General features: G+C 40.7%; 1 protein-coding gene across 2 annotated transcripts in view; it reads left to right on the forward strand.

Moving 5' to 3' along the window:
• Positions 1 to 14,992, forward strand: part of LOC126187459 (titin) — a 947,541-nt gene that overhangs the window by 757,430 nt on the left and 175,119 nt on the right. For both annotated transcript variants that reach the window (XM_049928552.1, XM_049928553.1), the window contains 2 exons: positions 9,315 to 9,506; positions 11,863 to 12,046. In XM_049928552.1, coding sequence (XP_049784509.1) covers positions 9,315 to 9,506; positions 11,863 to 12,046 — 376 coding nt within the window. The remainder of the gene's footprint in view (positions 1 to 9,314; positions 9,507 to 11,862; positions 12,047 to 14,992) is intronic.

Consider the following 14,992-nt stretch of genomic DNA (forward strand, 5'->3'; position numbering starts at 1 on the left):
TTAAACGCAGCCAAAACCTCTCAGACAAACAGAAGCTAAACGATGTCAAAGTTAGCGTAAGGAGGGCTATGCGTGAAGCGTTCGGTGAATTCGAAAGTAAAATTCTATGTACCGACTTGACAGAAAATCCTAGGAAGTTCTGGTCTTACGTTAAATCAGTAAGTGGCTCGAAACAGCATATCCAGACACTCCAGGATGATGATGGCATTGAAACAGAGGATGACAAGCGTAAAGCTGAAATACTAAACACCTTTTTCCAAAGCTGTTTCACAGAGGAAGACCGCACTGCAGTTCCTTCTCTAAATCCTCGCACAAACGAAAAAATGGCTGACATCGAAATAAATGTCCAAGGAATAGAAAAGCAACTGGAATCACTCAACAGAGGAAAGTCCACTGGACCTGACGGGATACCAATTCGATTCTACACAGAGTACGCGAAAGAACTTGCCCCCCTTCTAACAGCCGTGTACCGCAAGTCTCTAGAGGAACGGAAGGTTCCAAATGATTGGAAAAGAGCACAGGTAGTCCCAGTCTTCAAGAAGGGTCGTCGAGCAGATGCGCAAAACTATAGACCTATATCTCTGACGTCGATCTGTTGTAGAATTTTAGAACATGTTTTTTGCTCGAATATCATGTCGTTTTTGGAAACTCAGAATCTACTATGTAGGAATCAACATGGATTCCGGAAACAGCGATCGTGTGAGACCCAACTCGCTTTATTTGTTCATGAGACCCAGAAAATATTAGATACAGGCTCCCAGGTAGATGCTATTTTTCTTGACTTCCGGAAGGCGTTCGATACAGTTCCGCACTGTCGCCTGATAAACAAAGTAAGAGCCTACGGAATATCAGACCAGCTGTGTGGCTGGATTGAAGAGTTTTTAGCAAACAGAACACAGCATGTTGTTATCAACGGAGAGACGTCTACAGACGTTAAAGTAACCTCTGGTGTGCCACAGGGGAGTGTTATGGGACCATTGCTTTTCACAATATATATAAATGACCTAGTAGATAGTGTCGGAAGTTCCATGCGGCTTTTCGCGGATGATGCTGTAGTATACAGAGAAGTTGCAGCATTAGAAAATTGTAGCGAAATGCAGGAAGATCTGCAGCGGATAGGCACTTGGTGCAGGGAGTGGCAACTGACCCTTAACATAGACAAATGTAATGTATTGCGAATACATAGGAAGAAGGATCCTTTATTGTATGATTATATGATAGCGGAACAAACACTGGTAACAGTTACTTCTGTAAAATATCTGGGAGTATGCGTGCGGAACGATTTGAAGTGGAATGATCATATAAAATTAATTGTTGGTAAGGCGGGTACCAGGTTGAGATTCATTGGGAGAGTCCTTAGAAAATGTAGTCCATCAACAAAGGAGGTGGCTTACAAAACACTCGTTCGACCTATACTTGAGTATTGCTCATCAGTGTGGGATCCGTACCAGATCGGGTTGACGGAGGAGATAGAGAAGATTCAAAGAAGAGCGGCGCGTTTCGTCACAGGGTTATTTGGTAACCGTGATAGCGTTACGGAGATGTTTAACAAACTCAAGTGGCGGACTCTGCAAGAGAGGCGCTCTGCTTCGCAGTGTAGCTTGCTCGCCAGGTTTCGAGAGGGTGCGTTTCTGGATGAGGTATCGAATATATTGCTTCCCCCTACTTATACCTCCCGAGGAGATCACGAATGTAAAATTAGAGAGATTAGAGCGCGCACAGAGGCTTTCAGACAGTCGTTCTTCCCGCGAACCATACGCGACTGGAACAGGAAAGGGAGGTAATGACAGTGGCACGTAAAGTGCCCTCCGCCACACACCGTTGGGTGGCTTGCGGAGTATAAATGTAGATGTAGATGTAGATCCACAGTGTCCAGAGTGTACCGAGAATACCAAATTTCAAGCATTACCTCTCACCATGGGTTATGCAGTGGCCAATGGCCTTCACTTAATGACCGAGATTGGTGACCTATGCATAGAGTTGTCAATGCTAACAGACAAGTAATGCTGCCTGAAATAACCACAGTAATCAAATCGGATGTATGTCGAACATATCTGTTAGGACAGCATATTTGGTGTTAATGGGGCTATGGCATCAGGTGACTTACATTGAGTGCCTTTGCTAACAGCATGACATCACCTGCAACACTTCTCCAGGACTTGTGACCATATTGGTTGGATCATAGATGACTGGAAAATCATGGCATGCCCAGATGAGTCCCGATTTCAGTTGGTAAGAGCTGATGCTAGGGTCTGAGTGTGGTGCAAAACCCATGAAGCGATAGGCCCAAGTTTTCAACAAGACACTGTGTAATCTGGTGGTGGCTCAATAATGATGTGGGCTGTGTTCATATGGAATGGACGGGGCCCACTGGTCTGACTGAACCAGTCGTTTACTGGAAATGGTTATGTTTGGTACTTTGAGATGTTCATTGACGTCACTGGGTCACAATTGTTTGTGATTAGTTTGAAGGACATTCTGGACAATTCGGGCAAATAATTTGGCCACTCAGATTGTCTGATGTGAATCCCATCGACCATGTACAGGGCTTAATTGAAAGGTCTGTTTGTGCATAAAATCCTGCACCTGCAACACTTTTGCCATTATGGACAGCTATAGAGGTAGCATGGCTTAATATTTCTTCAAAGGAGTTCCAACAACTTGATGATGTCATGCCACATCAAGTAATTGCACTGCACCGGGCAAAAGAAGGTCCGACACAGTATTAGGAGGTATCCCAACATTTTTGTCACCTCAGTGTCATTTTTTAGGGATATTCAGTAGTATACATGGACACCTTCTGCAAAAAGGATTGTGAATAGAGTTAGTAGTAAAGAAATAATAAATTAGAATATCATGTCTTGTGTTGAAATTTTAGTGTGATCCTTTTCAAGGAATCTCTAATTTTTCATGCATCTAAATGTTTATGACTTCATATCTTCTGAAGCACAGGTCATACAAGGATATAATTTTGCAGGTACATTAAGTCGTATATGTGGATAGTGTTTGCAAACTTTGTTGCTAATAGAATTAGTAGTAAAGAAGTAGCAAATTAAAGTGGCATGCCTGATGCTGCCATTTTACTGCATGGACATTGGAAATATTGTAAGCAGTAAACTTTTTTCCTTTCATCATTTTGTGGGAGGTGTGAGTAACAAAAAGTTTCAGGGCCAAGTTATCGTACCCTTAGTCCTCCGAAATCTCAACACTTTCTCTCCCGTCTGCTTCACCTGGTCCTCCTCAACCCAGTGCGCCACCTTCCTGGAGGCACCAGATGGTTGTTATCCTTACAATGCATTCTCTGCTCCTGAGATTATCCCAGCCTCAACCTACGCAACCTACTGTCCAGACACTCTACACTCAACAGTTTACACCCTCTCTGCCCTATCCCTCCTCCCTAATCTTGTTCCCTCACCCTCCTTGTGTGCCACCTTCTTCCAACACAACTGCCTGTCTTTCCCCTTCCCTACTCCTCTCCTTTTTCCACACTCCACCTGACAGCACTCTTCTCTCCCCCCACCTGCAAACTGCTATCCCTTTCCCTTTCCCTTCCCCTTGCCTGCTCCCTACAGATTGTTGCTTTCATTCTATGTGACAGTTTCATTCTGGTGCGAGCTGCCAGAGATTGTGGTCATGTGTGCATGTGTGTGCTTGCTTGTGTGAATGACTGAGTGTATGTTTCCTTTTCTGATGAAGGCTGTGGCTGAAAACTAATATGTAAGTGTCTCTTCTTTGTGTTTCTCTGCAACTCACCATGTGATGTTTATGGTGAGCAGCAATCTATCTTTTCCTTATACTGTTGATATTCCAGCTGAAGTTTCCATTGTTTAATTTTGTTTTAAAGTTTCAAAAGGTTTGAAATTATGTGTAATGTTTGTTGAAAGTGCACTTATTCTCAAACTAGCTGTTACCTGTGGCTGCACTTGTGTATCTGTAGTTTTGTTTGGACAGTGATGGTGAGTGAGTGCAATGTCAGCTGTTCTCACATGTCTACCTATTCTGCTAAGCACAGCTCCCACCCCTCCACTGCCTTGGTGCATGATGTGGCATTGATGTGCTGTGGAGCAGTGCATGTACAGAGGCATGGGCAGGAACACACAACTATTCATTGTGCTACTGAAGTTACTACACATCACACAATGTGGACATCATGCAACAAATTTAACAATTTTTTTAATGTAGTTGTATGTTCACTGACGTGAAAAAAGATGTTCTGTCCCCTAATTCACACTTTATTGTCTAATCAAAATTGGTGCAGCAGTTTAGCCATGAAAATATAAAAGACAGAGTTATTCTCACAGTTAATAATATTAGCACAAAAATATGCTTTAAGCAAATTCAGGATTGTATAGGCAAATTCATTATATTGAATTGTATTACGTAGAATATATCAATCAATAGAAGCATTTTTACAAATATGATAGAGTTACAATGTCAAAGAGTAAAGAGCTTTTTCAAAGAGTAAATTTGTTTGCCTATGACATCTTGTATTCTTCAAACCAGATAAAATTTTAATTTATGATATGTTTTTTCCCCATGATCTGATTTTCATGAAGGAAAGTTTACATGTTGCCCCAAGCTACACTCATGTTGCCTGTGAAAGCCCCATGAAAATTCATGTATTAGTTTGGAGATTAGCATGGTCAAACAGCCAGAAATGACGGTTTTACAGTTTTATTGTTATTGTAGATAGTGGTTGAATACAGTCTGGCCATTTTTGCACCATCAAACACACAGTTTCTATCTGTATTACATTTTTTGTGGAGATTATACCTTTTAATGAGTAGATTATGACAGCATTTTAAATTTTTAAATTCAGTCATAATTACGCGAAACATTGAAAATCAAAGTTTGCTGCCCGTGGAAGGTAGCCATTTTGCAATATAGATTTTGTACAACAGCAAAGATTAGAGCTCTCCTAGTCATGGTTAAAGATGATGTAGGACCCAGGATGCCTGGTGTTTACAAAATCCCTTATCATTGTGGGCAAACATGTATTGGCCATACAATACACAGAGTACATGACAGATGTGATGTGCACCATCGGCACACACAATTACTACAACCTGAGAAATATGTCGCTGGTGTGTGCTATATATAACCTTGTGTCACCAAATGAGTATCCGGATAAGAAAAACAAACTGTGACGTACAAGTGTGATGGTACTGTTCGAACAAGCGCATGTCCACTCACACACACGAATGTACACCCAGATACACGCACACATACACAAACACACAGCTGGACAAATGCACAGCTTGATTTGAAGCATTAGCTTAATATTGTCTTAGGCTTTAGCTGCGCAACATCAACTTTCATGTCTAGCAGCTAAACTCGCTGCAAAAGTTTTTAACTTGTGATCCTGCAGTCTAAATTATCTAATTTTTGAATGGAAACTTAAGGTAGGAATATCAACAATGCAGGAAAAGACAGATTGCTACCTACTGTTCTTTAAATTCTTCTTTAGACATGTCAAGTTGCAGACAGGCACAATTAAAAGACACTCTCGTATAGCTTTCAGCCACAGCCTTAATCAGTAAAAGAGATACACACATGCCCCAAGACACACACACACACACACACACACACACACACACACACACACACACACACACACACACACACACACACACACATATATAACTGCCAACTCCAGCACCTCTTGCTGCAATGCATCATGAGGGATGCAAGCAGCAATCTGCAGGTGGTGGGGAAGGGGAAGGGATAGTAGCGTAAGGGTGGGGAGAGAGACAAGTGCTGTCTGGTGGAGTGCGCAGGGGCTACATTGCCAAAAGGTGCAGCGTCAGCAGATTTTGGGGCAGGGGGGTGGGGAAAAAAAGGGGCAAAAACGGAGAGGAGTGGGGGAAGACAGGCGGGTGCATTGGTAGAGGACTGCAAATAATCAAGGTGGCAGATGAGAATGGGGAGGAGTGACAGGACAGAGGAAATGGATACTGTTGGATGGAGGGTTTCTGGACAGTATGTTACCATAGGTTGAGGTGTTGGTGGGAAGGATCCAGATGGCACAGGATGTAAAGCAGTCATTGAAAGGAAGAACATTGTGCTGGGCAGCGTGCTCAGCAACAGGATGGTCCAGTTGTTTCTTGGCCACAGTTTGTTGGTGGCCATTCATGTGGACAGAAAGCTTGTTGGTTGACATGCCCATGCAGAATGCAGCACAGTGGTTGCAGCTAATCTTGTAGATCCCATGGCTGGTTCCACAGGTAGACCTGCCTTTGACAGGAGAGGTGATGGCTGTGACCAGACTGAATTAGGCGGTGGTGGGAGGATGCATGGGACAGATCTATTGCAGGAATGTGTGGGACAGGTCTATTACAGGGATATGACCCATGAGGAAAGGGTTTGGGAGCAGGGGTTGTCTAGGGAAGGACAGGGATACTGTGTAGGTTCACTGGGCAGCAGAATACCGTTGTTGGAGGGGTGGGAGGGATAGTGGTACATTCCTCATTTCAAGATATGACAAGAGGTAGTTGAAAGACTGGTGGAGAATGTGATTCAGTTGCTCCAGTCTTGAGTGGTACTGAGTCATGAGGGGATGCTCCTCTGTGGCTCTACGATGGGACTTTATGAGACGTTGAGTGACTGGAAAGAGAAGACTCGGGAGAGCTGTCTCTGTACAAGGGTTTTTTTTGGGGGGGGGGGGGGTGTTAATTATGGTGTGTGAAGGTGTCAGTGAGACCATTGGTATATTTCAAGAGGGGCTGCTGATCACTACAGAAGCGATGGCCATAGGTGGCTAGGCTGTATAGAAGGGTCTTTTTGGTATGGAATGGGTGACAGCTATCAAAGTGAAGGTATTGCTGGTGGTTGGTAGGTTTGATGCGAACAGACATATTGATGTAGCCATGTGTGAGGTGGAGGTCAACATCAAGGAAGGTGACTTGTTAGGTTGAGGAGGACAAGGTGAAATGAATAGGGGAGAAGGTGTTGAGGTTCTGGAGGAATGTGGATAGCGTGTCCTCACCCTTGATCCAGATGACAAAGAAGTTATCACTGAATCTGAACTAAGTGAGGGGTTTGGGATTCCCAGTGGTTAGAAAGGATTTGTCTAGATGTCCCATGAATTGGTTGGTGTACGATTTTGCCATGTGGGTGCCCATAGGTGTACCCCGGATTTGTTTGTAGATGATGCCTTCAAAGGAGAAGTAATTGTGGGTGAGGGGTGAGGATATATGAGGGTTGTATTTTTTACAAATAGCAGACATTGTTTATTGTTATTAATTTATACATTGTTGAAAAGATTATACTTATGTTTATTTTTCAACATAGTCTCAATTTTTTTTCAACACACTTTTGAAGACGGTGCTCCAGCTTTTGTATTTCTAAGTGGAAGAAGTCTCCCACCAACCGATTGAGGAAGCGTGTGACCTCTGATCGGACTTCATTATCATTCTGGAAGCATTTGTCACCTAAGTGTTCCTTTAGCTTGGGGAAGAGGTGATAGTGTCTGGGGGCCAAGTCCGGGCTGTACAGGTGATGGGGCATAACAGTCCACCCAAATTTCTTCAAAAGCTCCTGTGTTTGATGAGCAACATGGGGATGAGCATTGTCGTGAAGAAGCACTACTCCCTCAGTCAGTCGTCCTCTCCGGCAATTCTGGATTGCTCGCTGGAGTTTGGTCAATGTTTCACAATATCTGTCTGAGTTTATTGTCATCCCAGGTTTCATGAAATCAATGAGGAGTACCTCCATCTGATCCCAAAACACGGTCACCATAACCTTTCCTGCCGACTGCATTTGTTTGAATTTCTTTGGTGACAGTGAACTGGAGTGACGCCACTGACGAGATTGTTGTTTTGTTTCTGGGGGTGTAATGAAACACCCACGTTTCACCTCCCGTGATGATAGAGTCCAACAACTTCTTGTTACCATGCGATAACCCAACGTTTCTGTTAAAGTTCTTTCAATTGTGCTGTGGGAAGCTTCGGGAATGCGTTCAACAAGTTCACGGACAGTGACCCTCTGATCTTCAAGCGGCTCACTGTTGATCTTCTGGACAATCACATCCAAACCCGGCGGTCTTCCATTCCGTTCTTCATTGTGGAGTTCAGTTACACTTTCTGTCTCAGTCTATTCTATATATCTTACAGTAAGAGATATTATTGTTTCATCAAGGTATTACTTTCAGCTGTTGTCAGTTGTATGTCTTAAACGTCTTTATTTTATGTTCACTGTTTTGCAAGATATTTTCATAAATGACTGATAGAGTGGCACTGGGAATCTTTTTCTGAGTGCCTTTATGCACAACACTTCAATGATATGGATGTCTTTCATCATTGCAGGTTTTAGAAAAAGCTGCACTTACTTTCTCTTCTTCTTCTTCTTTGGTGTTTCCCCATAGGAGTTAGCCATTTTCGGACTCCACAGGCCTGTCTTGTTCCAGTCACCCAGTCGTAGATGTCAGTCTTCCATTGCTTCCTGCATGTATTTTTGCTGTCTGAGCACTGGCTTTCCTGTCCTCCTTTCTAGCAACTACAAGTACAAAATTTCTCTTGGCCACCTGTGGTTAGGCATTCTTTGTAAATGCCCTTACCACTGAAGTGCTGTATTCTCCATAGTTTTTGCTGTGGGGCACATTATCTCTATTTGCCTCCATACCTTCTCATTTCATATCCTATCTTGCATGCCTCATTCTGTTTTGATCTCAAATGTTTAATATTCCAAGTACCAATAGAAATGGTCTTCATGTGTAGCCAAAGTTGTCATCTGTTAATACTCCTGTCTGAGGCCTGTGTGTGGGACTGAATGCAAACATGTCTTTTTCCAGAGTAGGGAGAGCAGGCCCTTTGCTCCAATCCCCTTCCAGGAGAATCAGCTCTTCATCTTCCCTTCCCCCTTACATTGACTGTCTTCTGGAACTTTGCAATTACTAGTTGGTTGGTTGTTTGGAGGAAGGGACCAAACTGCAAGGTCATCGGTCTCATCAGATTAGGGAAGGAAGTCGGCCGTGCCCTTTCAAAGGAACCATCCCGGCATTTGCCTGGAGCGATTTAGGGAAATCGTGGAAAACCTAAATCAGGATGGCCGGACGCGGGATTGAACCGTCGTCCTCCCGAATGCGAGTCCAGTGTGCAATTACTGAGTGTTTTTATTTTACAGAGAATGCAGTTATTTAAGCACTGAGTGTACTAAGTGCTTGTTGTGTAGTATGTCACACATATATGCTTATTTTGAGGGCACACATAATTTCGTTTTGATACAGTAGCTAAACAGACATAGTTGGTTGAGAGAAAAGTGCTATTAGTAATACACACTTATTGGTATAATTATTTATTTTCCTGTTCTCATTACAGCTCCTGGAAGTCCGCATACAGACTTTTGTAAGCACAGCAGAAAATATGCTTTCTACAGAACATGTACCATCACCACATGTAGAACATGAGCTGAAGCAGCTACAGTCCCGTTGGCAGCAATTCCACAATCAAGTAGTTGAGAGCAGGCGGCTTATTGATCTCAGTATGCAGTATTTCACACTAGTGGAAGAGGTAAAGTAAGAGTATGACTGTAACTTTTATTGTTTGACCAGCAGCCATGTTGACTTCCCGTATTTCTGTATATATTTTTTGCTACTAAATGTTTGTTAGTGATTTACATCTTCAGCACATTTCTTTCAAGCTTTTTGATCTAGTTGTATTGTGAAGATTAATATTTTGTGACTTACCAAAAGGTCTCAAGAAGAGTAGAAAAGAATGTACGTGTTCACCGCATCACTGTCTCAGTGCTTGCAGATGAATTAATAAATTCTTGAAATAATGAAACTCTCACCTCTGTCTTGTGCATTCTTTTGAATTATCACTGTTGCCACAAATTGTACATATTTTATTGTAATATTTATGTTTCGTACATATTTCATTGTAATGTTTATATTTCATTTACTATTTCTTATATTTAAATATGGAAATATGACAGTACATTAGTAACCAATTCATAGAAAATCAGCTAATGATTGATGACACTGTACAACAATTAGAGGAAATAAGTATTCTTAAAGAAACAGTAATACAGTTTCTAAAATCAATTTAAAGTCATCAACATCTCTGCCTTATATAAATGTTTAGAGGAGTTGGTGAGTCCATAAATTGCTCAGTACTTCTGATCATTTACATTTATGTCATGCTATCAATATTTTGTAAATTTTATATTAGTGGTGGTTATGCAATTTTCACAATGATTAAAATGTTTTCTTCTTTATTTAGTGCAATGTATACAACTTAAATATTACAACTAGTTCATAACTCTATTTTTAATTGTGTGTGTGTGTGTGTGTGTGTGTGTGTGTGTGTGTGTGTGTGTGTGTGTGTGAGAGAGAGAGAGAGAGAGAGAGAGAGAGAGAAGGGGGGGGGGGGAAGAGAGAGAATGATGTATTTTTGTATTTGCTAACTGATACTACTTTGAGCTCGTTGATGATTTAAGAGGTGTGATCAAAAAGTAATAGGAATCCTTTATTTCGCAGGCTTTATACATCCGATTATATATCATTGGTACACATGTTTCTGGTGTATGTTTGCATTTTCAGCTGTTTTGAATACTTCCTTTATTGTTGACAGTCGAAAGTGTTACATGCCTTTTCGAGTGCCCAGTGAATTTTTAGTTTTGAAAAAGATGAATAAAAGAATTTGCATTAAATTTTGCTTGAAAACTGGAATAAAGTGCAGAACCTCATTCAAAATGTTGAGTGTGGCTTTTGGTGAATCTACTGTAAGTAAGACAAGAATTTATGATTGGTATAAATGTTTCAAAGGGGGTCGAGAAGACATTGAAGGTGATGACTGTCCTTAATGACATAACACATCAATTGTTGGCAATAATATGGGAGAAGTAAAGCAAATGTTTCTGGAAAATTACTGAATCACCATCAGACAGGTTGTTGTTGATGTTGGCACATCCTTTGGCTCATGCCAAGCAATTTTTTCAGATGTTTTGGGCATGAAATGTGTAACAGCAAAGTTTGTTCCAAAATTATTGAATTTCAACCATAAATGATGTCGCATGGACTTTGCTCAAGTATTGCTGAATGAAGTTGACAATGATCCAGAAATTCTGAAGCAGGTTACAACAGGTGGTGAAACATGGATATGTGGATGTGACATCGAAACCAAGGCCCAATTATTCCATTGAAAACCGCCTGAATACCAAAAACTGAAAAAAATGTGACAAGTTCAATCACATATGAAGGTTCTTCCGGCTGTTTTCTTAAAGTACAATGGGATACTGCATCATGAATTAGTGCCTTATGGCTGTACAGTCAGTAAGGAATACTGCTTGGAGGCTATGCCCTGTTTATGTGAAGCAATCTGAAGAAAACAACCGGAATTGTGGCAAAATCACTCATGGAAATTGCATCATGACAATGCTCCCACTCACATCTTAATGGTTGGTTGTGATTTTTTGCAAAAAGCAAACCCGTTATGTTGACTCAGCCACCATATTTGCTGGACATAGCCCCATGTGACTTCCTTTCAGTTCCAAGGCTGAAGAGAACCATGAAAGGACATCATTTTGCTACCATTTATGAGATAAAAACAGAATAGCTGAAGGAGCTGAAAAGTGGGTTCCAGAAATGCTCCCAAGCCCTGCCACAAGTGTATTATATCTGAAGCTGATTACTTTGAAAGGAATAATGTTGATGTTGATGAATTAATATAGATTCTTTGAAAAACAAAAATTCCTGTTACTTTTTAATCACACCTCATAAGTGGGCAACCTCAAGAATAGAAGATTTTATTTAGATGAGGCCATGTATAATGTTTGAACATTACTGATGAGCACATAACTTTATACTTGTATATTATATAGATTCTGTATGTTTCACTCTGATTTTCATTAATTTTTTCTTGGCAGGCAGAGGAGTGGTTCCGAGAGGGAAGTAAACTGCTTGTAACAATTGCCAGGAAATCAACATCTGTGAAGAAACCAGATGAGGCCACACAACTGCTTGCAGAAGTAGATACCTTCCTAAAACCTGGAGAACTTAGACAAGATGAGAGGATAAGGAAAATTTCAACGCTTGCTATTGAACTTTATGGTAAGTTTAATTTCAACACTACTAAGGATTGTGCCCATAAGTATTGTGTTTGAATTATCTTATTATGGTACTGCACTAAAAAAGATATATCACTATAAAGGGTGTACAAACTCAACAATGAAATGGTAACTAATCCTGAAACTGTGGTGATGACTTTCAACAGATTCTTTAACAGCATAACTGAAGAATTGGTTAAAAACAAACTGAACAAAGTATCACCAGTAAAGCAGAAAATTCACTCATACATAAAGTCAGTAGTCATTACTACAATTTTTAAAGGTAATTTTGTAAAATCCCTGTGTTGTGGGATTCACTGTACCCATTTTTACAGAACACTTCATTGAGTTATTGTGTAGTTTGGCTGGGAGGCTTTCTTTGTCACAGATGTGTGTGGGCTGCAGGTGCTAAATGAAAAGGTTATCAGCATTTGTCACAGATGACATGTGCACCCCCCCCCCCCCCCCCCCCCTGTACTGGGTGATTAGAACTGTTTGCCTTTGTGTTGGATGGTGGCATCCATTGCATGTGGATACAGCTCTGTGTAGGTTTTCTTCTTATAAATTGCATCCTATAACTCCTCCTGAGAAAAGGAAACTCCCTATCCACAGAAAGGGTAGAAAATTGTTATAAGATGTGCTACATCTGCACCACTCCTCTCCATATGGTCATTGGTTTTACCTACACTCTGCATCCACATCTAAAATCAACCAGTTTAAAATGCATACACTATACTTATAGTGCTTTTAAAATTAATTCCGACTTTTGACATATGGTTGACAGGAGGAGTATGTGACGCCGTTGCCCGGGTAACACCAATGGCGAGACGGCTTTCCCTACCACACTGCCAGCGGTTCTGCTGGTAAAGCACCCCTGTTGCCACGCCACGAGTAAACAGTACCACTTGATGTCATGCATTAGATGCATCAGCGTTCGTCAGCTCTCGTTAAAAGTCATATTTTTGGCGTTAAAGTGTTCTGTAGTCGTCATGTATTGTGAACAAGTGTTTTGTCTTGGCATTGCAGTACATCTGAACACAGGATTTACAATAAAAGTGTCATCCAAGAACACATTCACCAGCTGGGAAGATAAAGTTCTGCTGCAAAACATTCCTTGGGATTCGACAATAGTAACGGACAAACCGCCATACCACTTTGATGTGATGTACAAAGCTCCAACAATGCAGTGGAGGAAAATGGATATTTTGCTCTGGGCACAAAGAAATGTTCCACGAGATAAAGTTGAACCTAGCTTGTATACGGTGAAGTTATGGAGCTTGTATTATTGTATAAGACAAAATTTCACACTACCAGGTCTACGAACAGATTAAGGGTAAAGAGCATTGTTTAATCATGCTTCGTCTGTATCATGCTCATTAAAATCTGACAGAGAATATATTGGCCTAGGTGAAAAGCAATGTGGCAAAAAACAGCAGGAAGTTTTGGCTCACTGAGGTAGGAATGCTGACAAAAGAAGCCACTGCAAATTTTACACAACAGGAGAAGACACTGATTCATGAAGGACTGTGATGAGTTTTGAGGAATACGTAGCTTCTGTTGTTGCCATGTTAAAATCTGCTTCTTTTGTCAAAACACAGCAGAGGTTAAAAAAATTCATCTCACTAACATTCTAATGCAGTTGAAATTATGACAGAATCCTTGAATAGAGTATTATTAAACTATCAACTGAGTGTGAGTCAGGTCAATAGTTTATGAAATGACCCATTCTCAGTACAAAAATAAATGTGTAACTTCTTCATTTATATTGTTGCAAAACCCGCAGCAGTTCTCATTTCATCAGCTATCAATTGTCCTCAATAATTACATTATTTCATTAAAAAAATCTGTAGTAGCTAAAATAGCACAGTAGATCTGAAAGTTTCGCATATTAATCATATGGTAAGACACTTTTGTCTTTGCGCGCTAACATTTGCCAAAATCTTGTTTCGATATCTTACACCATTATCACGAGTTCGTGGCAGAGCACTTTACATACATTCCATTTAATCGAGATTGGAAATCAACAGTGATATTGCTCCAAGTTTAAAGAATGATTCAATATATTATCTTCATTTCATACACAGAAATGTGTAACCTAACACACACCAAACACAAATTCATAGTGACACGTATTTTTCACTTCAAACTAAGAATTTCTAGCAATAGTTACCTACTAACAAAATATCACAATAACTGTGGCCATTAACGAAACCATAGGCTTTTCATCATGAAGCTATTATTAAACTTTAAGATGTGCGAGAATGAGAGTTTGTTACTGATTGGGTTCTTTAAAAAGTGTTTGAGAAAGGTCGTAGCATGCAGCCAACTTGCCAAGTGAGCCTGCCATTATACTGTGGTCACCTGCTGATGCGCCTAGCACATGCTGGCAGTTATGCTTCCTTCCACTTGTTCCACAATAAACTGTCAAAAGTCGCAACTAATTTTAAATGCACTATAGGCCTATGTTTGTAAATGACTTGATTGATGGACTCCTTGCTTCTGAACTGACAGAAATTGGAAGATAGCAGGTTACGAATGCATTTTATCTCACCACTGAAATTAATAATAATAATAATCTGTGTAGGCTCTACAACAATGTAGTAGCCATTATATAGCTACTGTAGTGTTGTGCTGTCAATCATTTCATGTATCTGTCACCAGAGGAATAATGAAGCAATTTCTGGTCTGTTGCGAGAACTACATACAATTTGTAGAAGTAATTTTCATGAGGTATTTAATTATATGTGATGTATGTCCTCAGTTTTACTGACATGGGTGCCTGGTACTGCAAAGTACAAAGAATGTGTGGACATGGGTGGACTATGTGAGGATGATGATGTACATACATTCATTTCATGAGCTGTAACCTCCACCACATTGTGTCACGCATTGAGGCCAGTATTTGAAAAAATTATTGGTAACATATGTAATCAGCATTCTCCTTACAGAT

The sequence above is a fragment of the Schistocerca cancellata genome, chromosome 5, assembly GCF_023864275.1.
Source record: "Schistocerca cancellata isolate TAMUIC-IGC-003103 chromosome 5, iqSchCanc2.1, whole genome shotgun sequence".
Lineage (NCBI taxonomy): Eukaryota > Metazoa > Arthropoda > Insecta > Orthoptera > Acrididae > Schistocerca > Schistocerca cancellata.